Source organism: Symphalangus syndactylus, chromosome 4, assembly GCF_028878055.3.
Source record: "Symphalangus syndactylus isolate Jambi chromosome 4, NHGRI_mSymSyn1-v2.1_pri, whole genome shotgun sequence".
NCBI classification, from domain to species: domain Eukaryota; kingdom Metazoa; phylum Chordata; class Mammalia; order Primates; family Hylobatidae; genus Symphalangus; species Symphalangus syndactylus.
The window spans coordinates 54,350,001-54,366,591 of NC_072426.2; the positions used below are offsets into that span (position 1 = coordinate 54,350,001).

A 16,591-nucleotide genomic window follows, 5' to 3' on the forward strand; every position below is an offset into this window, starting at 1 on the left:
GAGAAGAAAACATGAAATCCTGGAAACAAGAAAGCCACTATAGTAAAAAGGACAGAGAATAATATTTTGGGGGAAATAAAGGGAGATCAAAGAATCACCAGTGGAGAATCTGAAAAGGAAGATGGAGGGCTCAAGGAGAGAGACCAGGAAGCTGAATTAGGCAAGATACCTGATGTGTTTGAAATTATTGAGAGAAAGATTACATGAATGGCAGAAAGTCTCAGGATGAATTAGTGATGAGCACCTAGGAAATGAAGCCAATGAATCTATAACACAATTAATATAGGGAAAGTAAAAACTTTGCTCAAAATCAGAATTGGAAGTAGCAGTAGTTGATAGTTTAGCATATTCATAATAACGTAAAAATGATTTATCCTATCAAAATTTATAACTCTTTTAGGTTGATTGGAGGAAAAGAGACTGTGTTTGTGTGAGTGTGTGTGCACATATGTGTATGTGAGTATGTGAGTCAATATGCATGTGAGTGTGCAGTTTTGTGTCTGTCTGACCAGGAGGTTGGATGGTGTGAAAGGAAGCCAAAGTCGCATCTTTTGCTGTGGAAATTTAAGATGAAAAATCAAGAAACACTTAAATGTTTTCATAAATAAAGTTAAATACTAAATTTGTAATCAACTAAATTGCTAAAAGTTGAAAATAATTCACTTTGAGAAGTAGGTGTGTGTTTTATATATTCGGGGGAATAGTAGATAGAAGATAGCTCTTCTTCTAAAAATAAATCTTGTTGAATTATTTGACTTTTCCAACTTACTTGTATCACTTGGAAAATGATATAAATTAAATAATATAAAGAACTCACACTCTGGAAAAGATGTATGGATGGCGGGGTTTACTTTCCAGATGAAACACATCATGCTAACTTTCCAAATCATCCTCGATGATCCTAACCCTAATACCTTTCATATAACTCCAACAAACTATTGTTTTGTTCTTAATTCACTAATAAGTATAACTCAGTATCTCATCTACCCCACCCACCAAAAGTATCTCCGTAGTGCAGAGAGTGGATTAAGTAACAAAGCATTTTCACATATACCATCTCACTTTACTTTTTGTATAAACCTAGTGAAGTAGGCCAGGACATTATCACCATTTTACAAATGTGAAAACTGAAGATCAGAAAAATTAGCAACAGGCTGTGTTCAGATCCCATTATTGATGCTTTGCTTTATGTTCATTCAGCTGTATCATGTGTCATGTCCAGTTCTTTTTCCCCGTGGTACATGATACATATAAAGAGCTATTGTAGCCAACGAACCACACACAGTTCTGCTGTGTTTTGGAGGCCCAATATAAAATTTATCTGGTATTCTACCTGGACTAAGATCTGAAGCTAATCTGGCTTTAGGCCCGCATAGCAATATCCACACATGAACTGTTAATAATTTTGCTGTTTCTCTCATAATTATATAAAATATTTTTCTTTCTTTTTTTTCCATAATAAATATCCTACATTTCTAGGATATTTATAGAATAAATATTCATCAACTTTTATCCTTTTTAAGGTTCCAGAGTCTTCATTTTCAAAGAATCCATACAAATTTTAATTCATACTACTAATACATAAAAATTCATGTTTGATAGAATACTGAAATTCAGTCCACCATAGAGTGACTTATTGACATTTGAATAAGAAACTGATGATTGACAAGAAATCTATTTAAATTATAAAGTTATCCACCATAAAATATAGGATGGTCTGATTATTTCCTTGATATATGATGACATAGTTTGAAGGTAGATATTTCTTTAATGTCTGGAAAACTTCCAATGCCAAAGACAGAATAAAACGTCTTCATATATAGTCTCAAATTCTAGGTACCACATATGTCTTTATTTTGTAAGTAATACATTATTGAAAGTGATGAAATAGAAAAATAAAATGATGCTGTGTTGCTTTGTAATCCAGTCTCTACACAAATTCATTTGTTGTAGTAGCAACCTAATGAAGTAACAGCTACAGCTATTAAAAATGTAATGTTAATTCAAACTATTCAATAAGATTGATGAATGACACAAAGGCATCACGGATTAAAGCACATCTTCTAATTGCAGATAACTTTTTCTGGGGAAATATTTTGTACTAGAAAAGACACTGGGTCAAAATGTTCACTATTCATGACACAAACCTATATTTCTTGTGGAACCAGTTTGTAACATTGATGCTTTGCTGTCCTTTGGAATTGAGGTCCCTCAACATAAACCTTGGAAGCAAATGTGTATCTTGCTGCAATATGGCAAGAAAAGGTTAGCAAGCTTTGTAATGTTTACACTTCATTTAGACGTATATCTAAGAGTAGAGCAGTGTTTTGAATTGTTTCTTTATTATGCAAGATCACCCCTTATGCTTCATCAATTAAATTTCTCTTGTATCATGAATTCTTTTTTTTAACCCACTCAACTGAAAAATAAAACAATTACTAATGCTTAAAGTTAATAAAAAACAAAATAATCTATGGTTTTCATTTACATGGATATCTTTACCATTTTCCAGGTAAGAGAAAATGGTCCTAATATCTTCTCATTTTTCCCACTAGAACATTATTTTTAGAGGGTTCCAGTGACCAGCAGTGGAGAACATAACCCTCATTTTCTTCCCCAAAGAGAAAAGTCCCATAAAATATTTTTTAATTCTCTAAAACTATTAGCTTAGAATTCAAAAACTCAAAATACATATTTACCAGCTACTAACTGGAAAATATCTTCTGAGTCATCAGCTCTGCAGTGTCTTTTGTGAAATTTTTATATTTAACAAATTCTTCATGTTCCTCATTATAGAATTACAAAGTGCAAATAAAATTTCTAAACCCCCGAAAAAATAGTTCCAGCCTATACCAGATATATCTGAATGTGCACCTGTGCCCCTCTGAGTGAGTGAAGAGAGTGTGGGATTCTCCTACCCTTATTCCTGATTAGACTACGAATAAGATTGCTGATTGAAAGCATAGCCCTGTGGTCTTATTGTTGGGTGTCCTGGTTTCAAAATATGAGCTGGAACAACTGCAGTCTTGCAAACACTTTCTAACAGGCAGTGATGAGCTCCCGGTCAGAGTCCTGCACACCAAGAAGACTTGAAGGAAGCTGACTGGTAACTGATGGAGAAGAAAGCAAAAAGAAGTATATTGTAGGAAGCACAGAATTCATAAAAAGGAAAGATAGAGATGGAAGAGGGAGCATTCTCAGTTGCTCTTCCAAAGGTCTTCAAATTCAGCCTGTTCTAGATTTTTATGGAGATCTTACAGAGATTTATAATAATGTCCTCCCATTTTTTTTCTTAAACACTTTGAGTTCATTTTCTACTTTTTATAAGTAAAAGAAGCTTGACTAAGACATATGATAAGGTGGTGGTTACTATGTTTCCCAGCAGGGCAAGGTGTTAGTGGAGTGACCCTAGACAGATCATTTAATCTCTCTGAGCTGCAGTTTCCACATAAGTAAAATGAAAAAAAAATCTGCCATTCATGCAATTTTATTATAAAGATTTTTAAAATTGTGTATAAATCTATCAGGTTTCTAACGCAGAATAAAGACACAATAAATGATGTCTATTTTATCACTATGCAATCAGGTTGTATATCCTTCATTTAGCCTATGTAAACTTTTATATTTTTTACATTTAATCAAATATAAGGTACTAAAAATGTGAAGCTTTCTTATCAAGGGTAATAAGCTATAGTTTCCTTATGCCACTTTTTATAGCCTGCAAGTTTATAAACAATGAAACATATAAGACATGAAAAATACATTTGTTTTACCTGTGCTGATTTTTCAAAAAAATATATAAACTGGTGACTAAAATGGGTCCATTCCTGCCTTGCATTTTGTTATATGTTCACTCCAGTCCAGACACAAGTTTTCTTGGTAGTATCTGGCTATTATTTAGTATCATAAAATTATCTTCAAAAAGACTGACCATTTCTACCATTTTAGAGGATTAAAAGAAGTGCTCAGAGCATATATTAACTACTGGATGCCTTATCATATACACTTACACAGTACCAGATCCATCCCTAAACTACACCATAAGCCAAATACTCATTTATTCATTGAAGTGTCGGCAACACTTTCTTATAAACACAATAGCTAAATACTTTCTGCATATTTCCTTAGATAAGAATATAGCCATTTCACATAAAGCTTCCATTTTTCTGTGTGAATACAGAAAATTCATCCAGAATTTGCAAAACAGACATTTAACAGTACAATTAATTCTGTATTTTTCACTTCACAATGGGAAAACAGCTGAGGATCCTTAATTGAAACAATGAGAAGATACACATAGTCCAGAAAACTCTTTCAAGAATAGTAACCCTTAAATGCCTTCCAGTAGGAGGGATTTAGAGAAAAGAAAATGGATCAATAAACTTTCAGTAAACAAGTTTCCAGGCAGTCTTTTCTAAACTTAACTCATAAACACACAAAGTCAACACATCTTTTTTCTTTAAAAAATTCAATGTCATGACAAGAAATATTAAACTTTCTTTATTCATCTTACCCGGTGATATTTTAGTTATTAGATGTTGTGCAGGTTCCTTGTTCTGTGCTAGAACTTCAATCATTTCTGTGCTTATACCTTATGATAGTTTACAATGATGATGACCTGAAGCAAAACTAATTCCAACTTGTTCAATGCTTGCTTATTTTATTGTAAATGAAATGTTCAATGCTAACTTGTAAAGCTTTGTTTGTGAATTTAGAAATCCCATAAAATTTACCTTTTCTCCCTCAGTAGCTTTTTGTTTTACGAGACCTATCAGTTCAATTATCTGCTGTTTACAAAAAGGGGAACAAATGCAGTCTAAAAACAAGTCAGAACCTAAAAACAAACAAAAAAAAACCGTGATTATGTGCAACCCCATTTCACATCACCCGCCTGAGATAATCAATCCACAGGAATTTTTTTTATTGGTTTTAGGATTTTGGTGGAATCATATTTTTTAAATAACACATATGTTATGAGAAAAATCTTTCCTATCAAACAAAATTAAGCAAAGTTATTTCAACACTAGTTATTATCCATGATTTATAGGAATTTTAATTTATTAATACATTATATATGTTTGTTTTATATGTAAAACATGTAAAAGTTCTAAAAATCACGCCTGCTCTCCCAGGAGCAATGACAAATGTAAATAAATTGCCGTTGTTTAATGCTATGATAATAGCTTTAAGGGAGAGTAGAATAAATGCATCATTTTTAGCCCCTCAACCCTTTAGGTAACTATCGCACTTACCCAATTCTCTCCAATGTAAGTTAAAACAAAACTCCAGATTTGCTATCGTGCTACCATATGCAACTTCAAAACAGCTATCAGAAACCAAAGCAATGGAAACCTAAGACATTAACAAAGAATTCCCCATACTTGCTCTTGTTTTATTCAGAAATAAATAGTTGAACAATCTATTTCACTCCACATAAGTGAAGTATAAAAGCTAAACACATTGTTTTTGTTAGTTTGTAATTCTAAGCAAGAGAGGTTTCATGAAATTCAAAATATACACACAGGTATTACAAAAGCAAGCATACAAGAAGTCAGAAATATAAAGCAGTTTGGTGTATAAAATCACTTTATTAAGTTGATAAACTATGAGTTCATAGTGTTTGTCTTACAAAGAAACCAAGAAATATTTTAAAGGAATCTCCAAGAAAAGTTTTCTACATTTTTATAACATCAAACACTCTCTTTGCTTGGCTGGAAAGGACAATTCAAATTTGAGTAGATCCATTAAATACACAATTAAGTCTTTGGTATGTCATATAATTTATATATTTTCAAATACACTTTGATAACATATATGATGACTTTTTCTTATAAGTTTTCAGTAAATACCATTCAAGTCTGCATTTAAGCAGAGGGCATGTGGGCAATTTAGTTAACTGACTTGGAAGAGAGTGAAAGAAAATAACATGAATATGCCCCAAAACTTAATGTGGGTGGAGACTATGGCCATGATATAATTACTTATGGGGGAAATGAAATGGAAATAAGAATTTAAGAGAAGTGGGAAACTATAAATACTTTCTACTTTAAGAGTTATTCCTCAAATGTCTTACCAAAATTGTTATTAAGAAAATTCTTGTCTTGATGTCTGTTTACATGTGTGTTCAACATTTAACCACTTAATCATTATGGCTTTTAAGCAACAAAGTTTAGTAGTCCCTTTGATTTTCTTCAGTATAATGAACACCCTTACTTGGGTTTTAAATTTTGTTTAGATAAAAACGAGGCATGTTAGGATTGGGGATCTTATCTTAACTTCCCAAATCCCTTAATACTCCAAAGCTGCAATGAAAACAGCACTGAGAAAGGGCAATCTGTAAGCCTTTTCTTTCAATCTTAGCTTGAAAGGGGCCTTTTCCACAGGACAGTTTTAGGAACAAGCCATAAAAATAAACCCTGCAATATATTATTTAATTTTAAGTGACCATCCCCACTGAGCAAAATGAGTAGTAAAAATAAACATTTGCTCAGTCCCCAGAGATACGGGTTGAGGTGACATACTCTGTGTCTTAAGGAAGGCCTGGGTTATTTTGGATGGTTCTAAGAAAAAGTTGTTGTCTATGAAACATGAATCTTTGCTATCCATTGAAGGTTGTGTTGTTCTGTCCTCAGTTGTATAAATAAAACTCCATCAGTGACCTCTTTTCCTCTTTGAGTCAATGAGAAGCAGCTCATAATGGCTGCTTAACCTCACACAGGAAAAAGATTAAATGCAAGTAGCATGAAGTCTTTTTTATCTGGGAGAAAAGCAGTTATCTTTGGTTTCTCTTACTTTTTCACCAGCCTAGCTATTTTAAGTGATTTTCAGGATAGGCCATGAAGAAACATGGTCAGATTATTTTAAAATTTAACCAATTGTTTTTTATTTTGCATTTTGGGTAAAACAAGGTGAAAACTTAATGCGATTAGAAACAATCTCTGTGTTTTGGAAATAGTGACCACATCCTGACTGTAGATTTATTTCATGGAGACTTCCTTTCACTCTCCCGTCCCAGTTTAATTATGACCAGGAACAGTTAATCCGTTTGTTTACAAACATAGAAAGGAGGATGTGAGGGCCAATTACAGAAATTAGCAATGAAAACCAAATTTTTCTTCCCTGATCAAAGAGACCAAGAGATAAATCCACACTGAGATGAGCAGAGGTCGTTTTCCCTAGGCATTCTCAGCATTTGCAATAAATGGCAAACTCCACCAGGCGCTCAGGGGCTTTGCTGAATGTGACAGGCCTAATCTGATACTATACAGGCCAGACACACATGAACAATTAACACTTTCCACAGGTCTCTAACCTGCAACCCTTCATTCTGTCTTGATTAACACCCAGTACTCTGATCCACTGACTTTGATAAACAAATCCAAGTAGGATACTTCTAAAGGATGGAAAGGGGTTCAGAAAGTTGCTGCTCACACTAAAGTTTGCCAAAAACTGAGGGATATGCTGGACTCTGTAAAATAATTATATAGTATAAACTAATTATGCATCAGTATGCTACATGTTAAGAATTCCATCTCCTGCCAGATATGTTACATTAGCATACTTACAATAGAATACTGGATTAATAGTGTTTGACATCTTCACTGAGTTCACTTTCAGCTCTATTATTACTTCAAACAGCTCCTCCAAAAACATTCACTGGTTAACTGCAGAATTATGAGTAGTTTGAAGGAGAAAAAATGAATAGTAAAAAGCTACTTATATTTTTATTGAATTGCTTTTTAAAGAATGATCCCGGATTAATTATAGCATTATAAAAGATGCTATAATTTTAAACACCCTTTTCTGTATTCAGTAACATGTAGCATTAAATTTACAAGACTTTTTCATGAATTACAAATCTGACACAATGAAAATGTTCTAATTTTTGATAGGCTGGTGGTGAAGTGCTTGCGCAATTTCACACCTCATTGAGTTAGCAGAAGAAAGCCTAAAATTTATTCATCCATAGCTTCCTTCAAATGTCTCTGGAGTGTTTCCTGATAGGTGCCGTATTTTAAGGATGGGGCCATGTGATTTAATAGAAAAACATCAGCTTTGGCAAAAGGCAAGCTCGGACTTGAATACTTCTTAGCTGTGTGACCTAGGACAGGCTGCTTATTCTTTTCTAGTCTTATATTTTCTCATCCACAAAAACAAGGACGATAATATTTTGCAATGATGATTAAGAATTAAAAAGATAACTGTTCCTAGTCTTGTATCTAATTCAAATATAAAAACTGCACTGAGAAAATATTTCCACATTCTCATTTCAGTTACAATAAATTAAATAATTCATTAAGCATAATTTTTTTTCAGAAATATTTGTTAAACTGACCGCCTCTTTAAGCGAGGCACAGGAAAGTAGTGAAAACAATGTCTGCTCTATCAGACAGCCTTTCATGTAACCATTTAAAACTCAGCACAGGCACTTAGAAGATCATGTGCTTTTTTAGGAGTCCCTGCAGAATTGCTACTAGTCACCAAACACTTGGAGACATAAGCGAAACAAGCCACCCATGAGTTTAACCACATTATACTTTTTTATGAAGGGACTTGAAATTTTATTCCAGAGCAGTATTTAGGCCTTTTCTGCCTTACCAATTTGTTTAAAAAATAAAGAATAAATAAGCTTTCCAAATGATTAGTAAAGATTCTTTCGTGAGAATGTTTTATGGAAAGTTTTCTTCAAGATTCAAATGATCTTTCTACTTTTAAATGTATATTAAGAAAACTAATTGATTTTAATTGTATTTAAGGAAAATAAATCATACCTACACACACACTCACATCTGGATTGAAATTATTTTCCCTGTACCTTCTGAATACAAACTTGCCTTTAGATTGAGGCCAACTAAAGAAACTTCGGTTTTAAGGAATTCTTATATAAGAGTTCTAAACTATTGCACATAGGGAAAAATGAAATGGTGATTGAATTCTTATATAATTTGAAACTCGAATTTAAGGTATGCTTATTAGGAATTAAATTTTGTGACATATTTGCAAATAAATGCCAGAATATTTACATATGTATCTGTATTATATATTGCCAAGAAGATAATAGCGTCATTAGAGTAACAAATAATTCTGGAGTGAAATAGGGCAAATTTTCTCAAAGTGCAAGTTATAATAGAATTCTAAAGTCAAAATATAAAGGAAAATTAAAGTCTGTGTTCTCCAACAAAAATATCTTACAAGATTGTCATCAATGCTTATCCTCAACTCTCTGGCCCCATTTTGCCCTCTCTTGAATCTCAAACCTTGGCAAGACTTTCAATGCCTAACAGCCATGCTTAATTGAGAAAGATTTATTGAGTGCTTAGTACCAACTTGGCACCTGTTTTTTCTTTTTTAGAAATTACATATAAAATATATTTAAGCCACTAATATGTATCACACAAGTGCATGCGTGACCCATAAAATAACTGTCAAATGAAAATATTTTATATCCTGCAAACTCAGATTTCATCTAATTGTAGTTGATGGATAAGGCACATAGAAATTAATTCTTTCTCTAGAGGTCCTTGAAAATGTCTGAAAAACAAAATTTTTAAGTATTGTTTTGAATTAAATTTAATCTAATATTTCAAAAATTTAGTAAGAGCAAATATTTTATTGTTTTCTTTTTACTACTTTATTTCATTTAACTACAAGAAAGAGGAAACAACTAGATCAGAAACCAGAAATTTCAGTTGAATGCTATTTATAAAGATTAAAAGAAAATTGGGCCACTTTTTCTTTTCCCAGTTCTCATTTGAGGGTTGCTTTTCAGTGTAGTTAGGGGAAAGGAAAATAACATAAATATTTCATTACAGAGAGGATAGGAGGAAATCAAATGTAATATATAAAAATGAAACAAATAAAATAATGAGAAGCCAGTGAGAGGAACATATGGATGAACAAGAAGCCAGTGAGAGGAACAAATGAAAATGTGAGACTTTGGAATGTTGCTCTCTTTTCCCCAAAAATATAGAATAAGAAGAGAAAAAGAAAATGTGGATGCATCACAGCACCCACCAGCCTGTGCCTCCTAGCCAGTTGCAAATGACTAATGCCAGTTGCAACTGACTAATGCAAGTTGAAATGCAATTATTTTTCTTGAAATTGGAAAAATTAACGGTCATTACTTTTAAAAAGATGTTGAAAACTTTAACATTAGAAACAGCTCCTCTAATAACAAGGAATATGTTCATGGAATACCTTACTAGTTCACTTGTTTTGTGAGTAAAGTTATTTTTCTACTAAAATATATTGATAAATAGTGATAACTAAGAAATTATTATAATGTATAATGCTCAAGTTGGAAAAAAATATGTTTCCCAAGATTCCAGGGACTGTGCATCAAAAATTTAAAAAATTTGGAAAAAAAAGGCATTCTTCTTATTTAAATGTGTAATCTTGATAAGGTAAAAGTAATATTGACAAGCCTTTAAAGAAAAGTCATTTTAATTTGTTGGTTTTTAGGCAGCCCCTGATTATTGTTGCTTTTCTGGAAAGAAAACACAATTGGACAAGGATGTGAAATTACAGCAAAATTTTAAATTATGTTTCTATTTTAAAAGCAGCAAATGAAGTTTTAAATGGTTGCACTAGACATTATACCTATTAGAAACCACAAAAAGATTGGTTACCTCTGACAATTACTGCATTCACTCATGCAGTCTAGTCAAAAGAGAAAATCACTCAAACTTTAAAAACATTCCAGTTTAACGATGTAAGGAGTAGAAACCTAAAATATGTTGAAATGCCCTTTCATGTATACTTCTATAAAACCCAAAACTACTGAACTACAAAACTGAGATAAACCAAGTAGCTGGGTTTGATATATTGGTGTCAAAATGAAGAATAGAAATTTTAAACTTCATCGAAATGGTAATCCCTGGTTTACCCCCATCCCGAAAGTCTTGAGTTATACTAGCTAGTTATACTAGCTATAGTTATACTAGCTAGTTATACTAGCTATAGTTATACTAGCTAAAGATACTAGCAGCCTTTTTTCCTAGAATTCAACAACCTAAATCATATACTTTTTCTCTTTTTAAGGTTATACTCAAGTTGACCATCAATAAACATTTTTCTTTCTTAACTTCATCCTTTAGTTACTAATTTTTCTTATTTTCAATTACCATGTTTTAACATATTTGCTGATAGGTTAAGTTGGGATTCGTCTTCTGGCTATTTCATAAGCGTTGTTTGTATATGTGCATGAATTTTGGGGAAGGCAGAGGTGCTCAAGCTTGAGTGGTGTCTACAACTAGTATTGAGGTATAGTAGGATCATTGGAGATCAGCTTGCATGAGAGATTGAAAACCTGCAGGAGAGAATTTTTCCTAAGAGAAAAGAAGAAAGGCATCAAATCAGGCCCAATAATAAGGCTTCAGAAATCAGAGAGGAGAGACAGATTTCACTTGGTGTTACATGGTGGCAAGGACTCTGTTCATATGAAGTCATGTTTGAGTCTTTTGGTGATGGGCGTTAAGTTGTAGGCTAAAGAGCAACAGTCATTTTCTTAAGAAAAAACAACCCCGTCTCTACTAAAAATACAAAAATTAGCTGGGCATGGAGGCGGTCGCCTGTAGTCCCTACTCGGGAGGCTGAGTCAGGAGAATGGCTTGAACCCAGGAGGCGGGCGGCAGGGCTTGCAGTGAGCCGAGATCGCGCCACTGTACTCCAGCCTGGGTGACAGAGCGAGACTCTGTCTCAAAAAAAAAAAAAAAAAGAAAGAAAGAAAAGAAAAAACAAAAGCATTGAGGCAAGCTGCACAGTACCTATGTGATTTACATAGCATGAAAGAGGGGACAGGAAAGCATTCACAAATGTACTTGGTTCCAGGGCATCAAGAACATGAGAAAACACAGAACATCAGTAACAGTCTGTGAGTGAGGAGTGCATTTTTTACTGGGAGTAATGCGAAGGAAATGTTGGGTCAAAGATCTTGATGCCTATTGGCAAGGTTAGGTACCTTTGGGTATACCTGTGACTTGGGGGAGTTCTGTTGCACACTTTCACAGATACCATTGGTTTCTCCATGGAAGGCTATGTAAAGGCAAGAAGATAATAATGTCAGGTGATAGTCAACGGAGCTTACTCATGTGCATACAAGACATTTTCAAGGACATCTCAGGAATAATTGAGGAGGTAAGAGGCCTTTGGGTCTATAATTCCTACAAAAAATTTAAAAAGAGAGAGAGGGTGCCTGAACAACAATTTATTTATAGGATTTCATTCTAAACCTGGGCCTCTTGGGAAACAATGCCATTCTGTATTACATATACTTAATCACCCCCAAAGCAAATGTGCCAAAACATGAACAATTGGTGAATCTAGGCAAAGGGTGTGAAGATATTCATGGTGCTCTTCTTTCGACTTTTCTGTGCATTTGAAAATTTCTAAAATAAAGAGTTCAAAGAAAAAAGAAATGCATTTTGAACATTCCTAAATGTCAGTTTTGATATTTAATAATTATTTATAAAACATATAATAAATTTATGTTGTTTTGATCTATTGTGTGCTAATAATAAATATGACAATTCATTCAAGAAAAATGTTAATACTTAAAGACCTATGCTCAAAGGAAATTTCTTAAAAATTCAAACTTCAAGGTAGCACGTACTGTGTTTTGAGATAATGAAATATAAGAAGATCAATAAAGGAAACTTCAAGATTGAAAAGAAAAGTAAAACGAAAATATAAGTTTAAAAATTAGAAAGAAACAATGTAGAATTTTCAACTATAGATGATAGTAGGTATCTAATTGCTATGGCTTCTGGTACTATGGTATGTCAGCTCCAATCCAATTAACTGTCATTTGCCTGTGGTTCTTATTTCTAAAATCTTAGGAAGCCACTTGCAATAGTACATGAAATTTTCCTTTTTGCCCTCAGGTTAAATATATGTGTCTTTAAGATTTTAAGGTTTTTTTACCACTAAGTATATCAAACCAGCCTTGTCATTTCAGTTTTCTTGTATTTCCTAATTTCCCTTTGTGCTTTCTCTCTTTATCAGGAATTTTTAGTCCTTGAGTCATTTTTAACTTGAATGACTGTTGTTATTGTTACAAATTTTAATAACTCCAGTAAAATCTGAAAGAACTAAACTAAAATGGCGAGCAGTTTATGAAATAAGAACCTTTTTTAAATTTTTTTAGTTGACTTATAATATTTGTACACATTTATGGGATATAGTGTTATGTATCAACACAGGTACAGTAATAACTTCTTGTAATTTCTTTGTGGGTTCTGAAAGCTTAGACATTGTCATTTAAAGGGAACACTTTTAGCTTTGTTAGCTGACAACCAAAATCACGTCGACTCATCTCAGTTGCACAGCTTGCAACAGGTCTGAATTGGATTGATTCCAGTGTGATAGAAAGGGATTTTATTTTTACCCAAGACACTTATTTTGCCCCCTCCATCCATGTTTCAGGGGAAGGAGTGGTAAGGGAAGGGTTGTCTCTGGGAAAGACACTGCCAACCTAAAAGATGTTAAAGTTATACCAAGAGAAGTGGTCAATACCAAAACATGAAGACCTGTGTTTTTCACTGGGGTCTGGCTTTTAGATGTGGTCTGGCCAACCTAAAGCACGTAAATCCTTCATCAGAGATAGATCTGAGTAGCACCCCCAGGACAGAAACAGGAACAACTATCAATGTCACAAGAACCAGACATTACTGAGGGAAAAAAAAATGAGAGCTACAAACAGAGAAGTGGGAAGGACAAAACAAAACATGGAGAATAAAGGGAGAAAAAACAGACAGCAAGAGAAGGGATTTCCAGAAGCTCATAGGAGTTGGTATCTGTATAGACAGAAATTTGATTCAATGAAAGATGGAGGCAGGGAGTAAGAAAAAAATATAGCTATTAATATAAACATTTAAGCATTTGTATGTATGTATATGAATTTCTAAATTTTTAAATCATCCTTTCTGTTTCACAATATATAAATAATCATTTTGTTATTTTTCTTTTTGGTAAGAGATGTTCCCCTGCATACCCTCTTCGATATTGTAGCATAAATTAATGTCAGTATCAATATTACTGATTTGCTATATTTACTATTCTTAAAAGAAGCATCTTTTATGAAAAATGAAACCCAATCAATTTGGCTTAAGAGAGTTATGATACCAAAGTAACTTTGATTTCCCCAGAAAATGTAGGTAGAATACATTCTACCACACTAAATATTAACCAACTAATTTACAGTATTTGTAATACACTATGCATTTATAAAAGTTGTAGAAAACTCATATAGTTTGGCTGTGTCCACCATCCAAATGTCGTCTTGAATTGTATCTCCCATAATTCCCACATGTTGTGAGACAGACCCAGTGAGAGATAAGTGAATCATGGTGGTGTTACCCCCATATTGGTCTCATGGTAGTGAATAAGTCTCACAAGATCTGATGGTTTTATAAGGGGAAACTCCTTTTGTTTAGCTCTCATTCTTCTCATCTGCCACCATGTGAGATGTGCCTTTCACCATCTGCCATGATTGTGAGGCCACCCCAGCAACATAGAACTGTGAGTTCACTAAACCTCTTTCTTTTGTAAATTGCCCAGTCTTGGGTATTTCTTTATCAGCAGAATGAAAACAGACTAATACAGTAAATTGGTACCAGTAGAGTAGGGCACTGGTGAAAATATATCTGACAATGTGGAAGGAACTTTGGAACTGGGTAACAGGTAGGATTTGGAACAGTTATGATAGTTCAGAAGAAGACAGAAAAATGTGGGAAAGTTTGAAACTTCCTAGAGACTTTTTGAATGGTTTTGCCCAAAATGCTGATAGTGTTATGGACAATAAAGTCCAGGCTGAGGTGGTCTCAGATGGAAATGAGAAAATTGTTAGGAACTGGAGCAAATGTAACTCTTGTTATGTTTTACAAAGAGACTGGTGGCATTTTTCCCCTGCCCTAGATATTTGTGGAACTTTGAACTTGAGAGAGATGATTTAGGGTATCCAGTGGAAGAAATGTCTAAGCGGCAAAGCATTCAAGAGGTAAGTTGGTTGCTGTTAAAGGCATTCAGTGTTATAAGGAAAGGAGAGCATAAAAATTTGGAAAATTTGCATCCTGACAATGCAGTAGAAAAGAAAATCCCATTTTCTGAGGAGAAATTCAAGATGGCTGCAAAAGTTTGCATTAGTAATGAGGATCCAAATGTTAATCCCCAAGACAATGGGAAAAATGTCTCCAGGGCATGTCAGAGGTCTTCACTGCAGCCCCTCCCATAACAGGCCCTGAGGCCTAGGGTGAAAAAGTGGTACCTGTGCTGTGTGCAACCTAGGGTTTTGGTGCCCTGCATCCCAGTTGCTCCAGCCATTGCTGAAAGGTGCCAATATAGAGCTCAGGCTTTGGCTTCAGAGGATGCAAGCCCAAAGCCTTAGCAGCTTCCATGTAGTATTGAGCCTGCGAGTGCACAGAAGTCAAAAATTGGGGTTTGGGAACCTCTGCCTAGATTTCAGAGGATGTATGGAAATGCCTGGATGCCCAGGCAAAAGTTTGCTGCAGAGGTGGGGCCCTCATAGAGAACCTCTACTAGGGCAGTGTGGAAGGGAAATGTGTGATCAGAGCACCCACACAGAGTCCTTACTGGGGCACTGCCTAGTGGAGCTGTGAGAAGAGGGCCACTGTCCTCCAGACCCTAGAACAGTAGATCCACCAATAGCTTACACCGTGCACCTGGAAAAGCCACAGACACTCAATGCCAGCACTGAAAGCAGTCGGGAGGGAGGCTGTACCCTGCAAAGCCACAGGGATAGAGCTGCCCAAGACCATGGGAACCCATCTCTTGCATCAGCGTGACCTGGATGTGAGACATGGAATCCAAAGAGATTGTTTCGGAGCTTCAAGATTTGACTTCCCTGATGGATTCTGGACTTGCATGGAGCCTGTAACCCCTATGTTTTGGCCAATTTCTCCCATTTGGAATGGCTATATTTACCCAATGCCTGTAACCCTATTGTAGCTAGGAAATAACTAATTTGCTTTTGATTTTACAGGCTCATAGGTGGAAGGGACTTGCCTTGTCTCAGATAAGACTTTGGACTGTGGACTTTTGAGTTAATGCTGAAATCAGTTGAGACTTTGTGGGACTGTTGGGAAGGTGTGATTGGTTTTGAAATGTGAGGACATGAGATTTGGGAGGGGCTAGGGAGGAATGATATAGTTGGGCTGTGTCCCTACCCAAATCTCATCTTGTGTTTTTATCTCCCATAATTCCCACATGTTGTGGGAGGGACCTGGTGGGAGATAATTGAATCATGGTGGCAGTTTCCCCCATACTGTTCTCATGGTAGTGAATAAGTCTCACAAAACCTGATGGTTTTATAAGGGAAAACCCGTTTAACTTGGCTCTCACTCTTCTCTTGTCTGCTACCACGTAAGATGTGCCTTTCATCTTCCACCATGATTGTGAGGTCTTCCCAGCCACGTGGAACTGTAAGTTCATTAAACCTCTTTCTTTTGTAAATTACCCAGTCTTGTCTACGTCTTTATCAGCAGCGTGAAAATGGACTAATACAAAAAGTCATTTAAATATTCATTTTTCATTTGTAATAGTTCATTATATTTTTTCAAAACTTATTCTAAAGAGG

General features: G+C 34.6%; 1 protein-coding gene across 4 annotated transcripts in view; it reads right to left on the reverse strand.

The window, feature by feature from the left end:
• The window catches only part of LOC129480675 (uncharacterized), a 499,607-nt gene that overhangs the window by 224,587 nt on the left and 258,429 nt on the right, over positions 1–16,591 (reverse strand). The window contains exon 4 of one of the 4 annotated variants that reach the window (XM_063637950.1): positions 1,831–3,110. The exons of the other annotated variants lie outside the window; for them this stretch is intronic. Coding sequence (XP_063494020.1) covers positions 3,065–3,110 — 46 coding nt within the window. The 3' untranslated portion in view covers positions 1,831–3,064. Of the gene's footprint in view, positions 1–1,830; positions 3,111–16,591 lie in introns of those variants that run through there. 4 annotated transcript variants of the gene reach the window in all.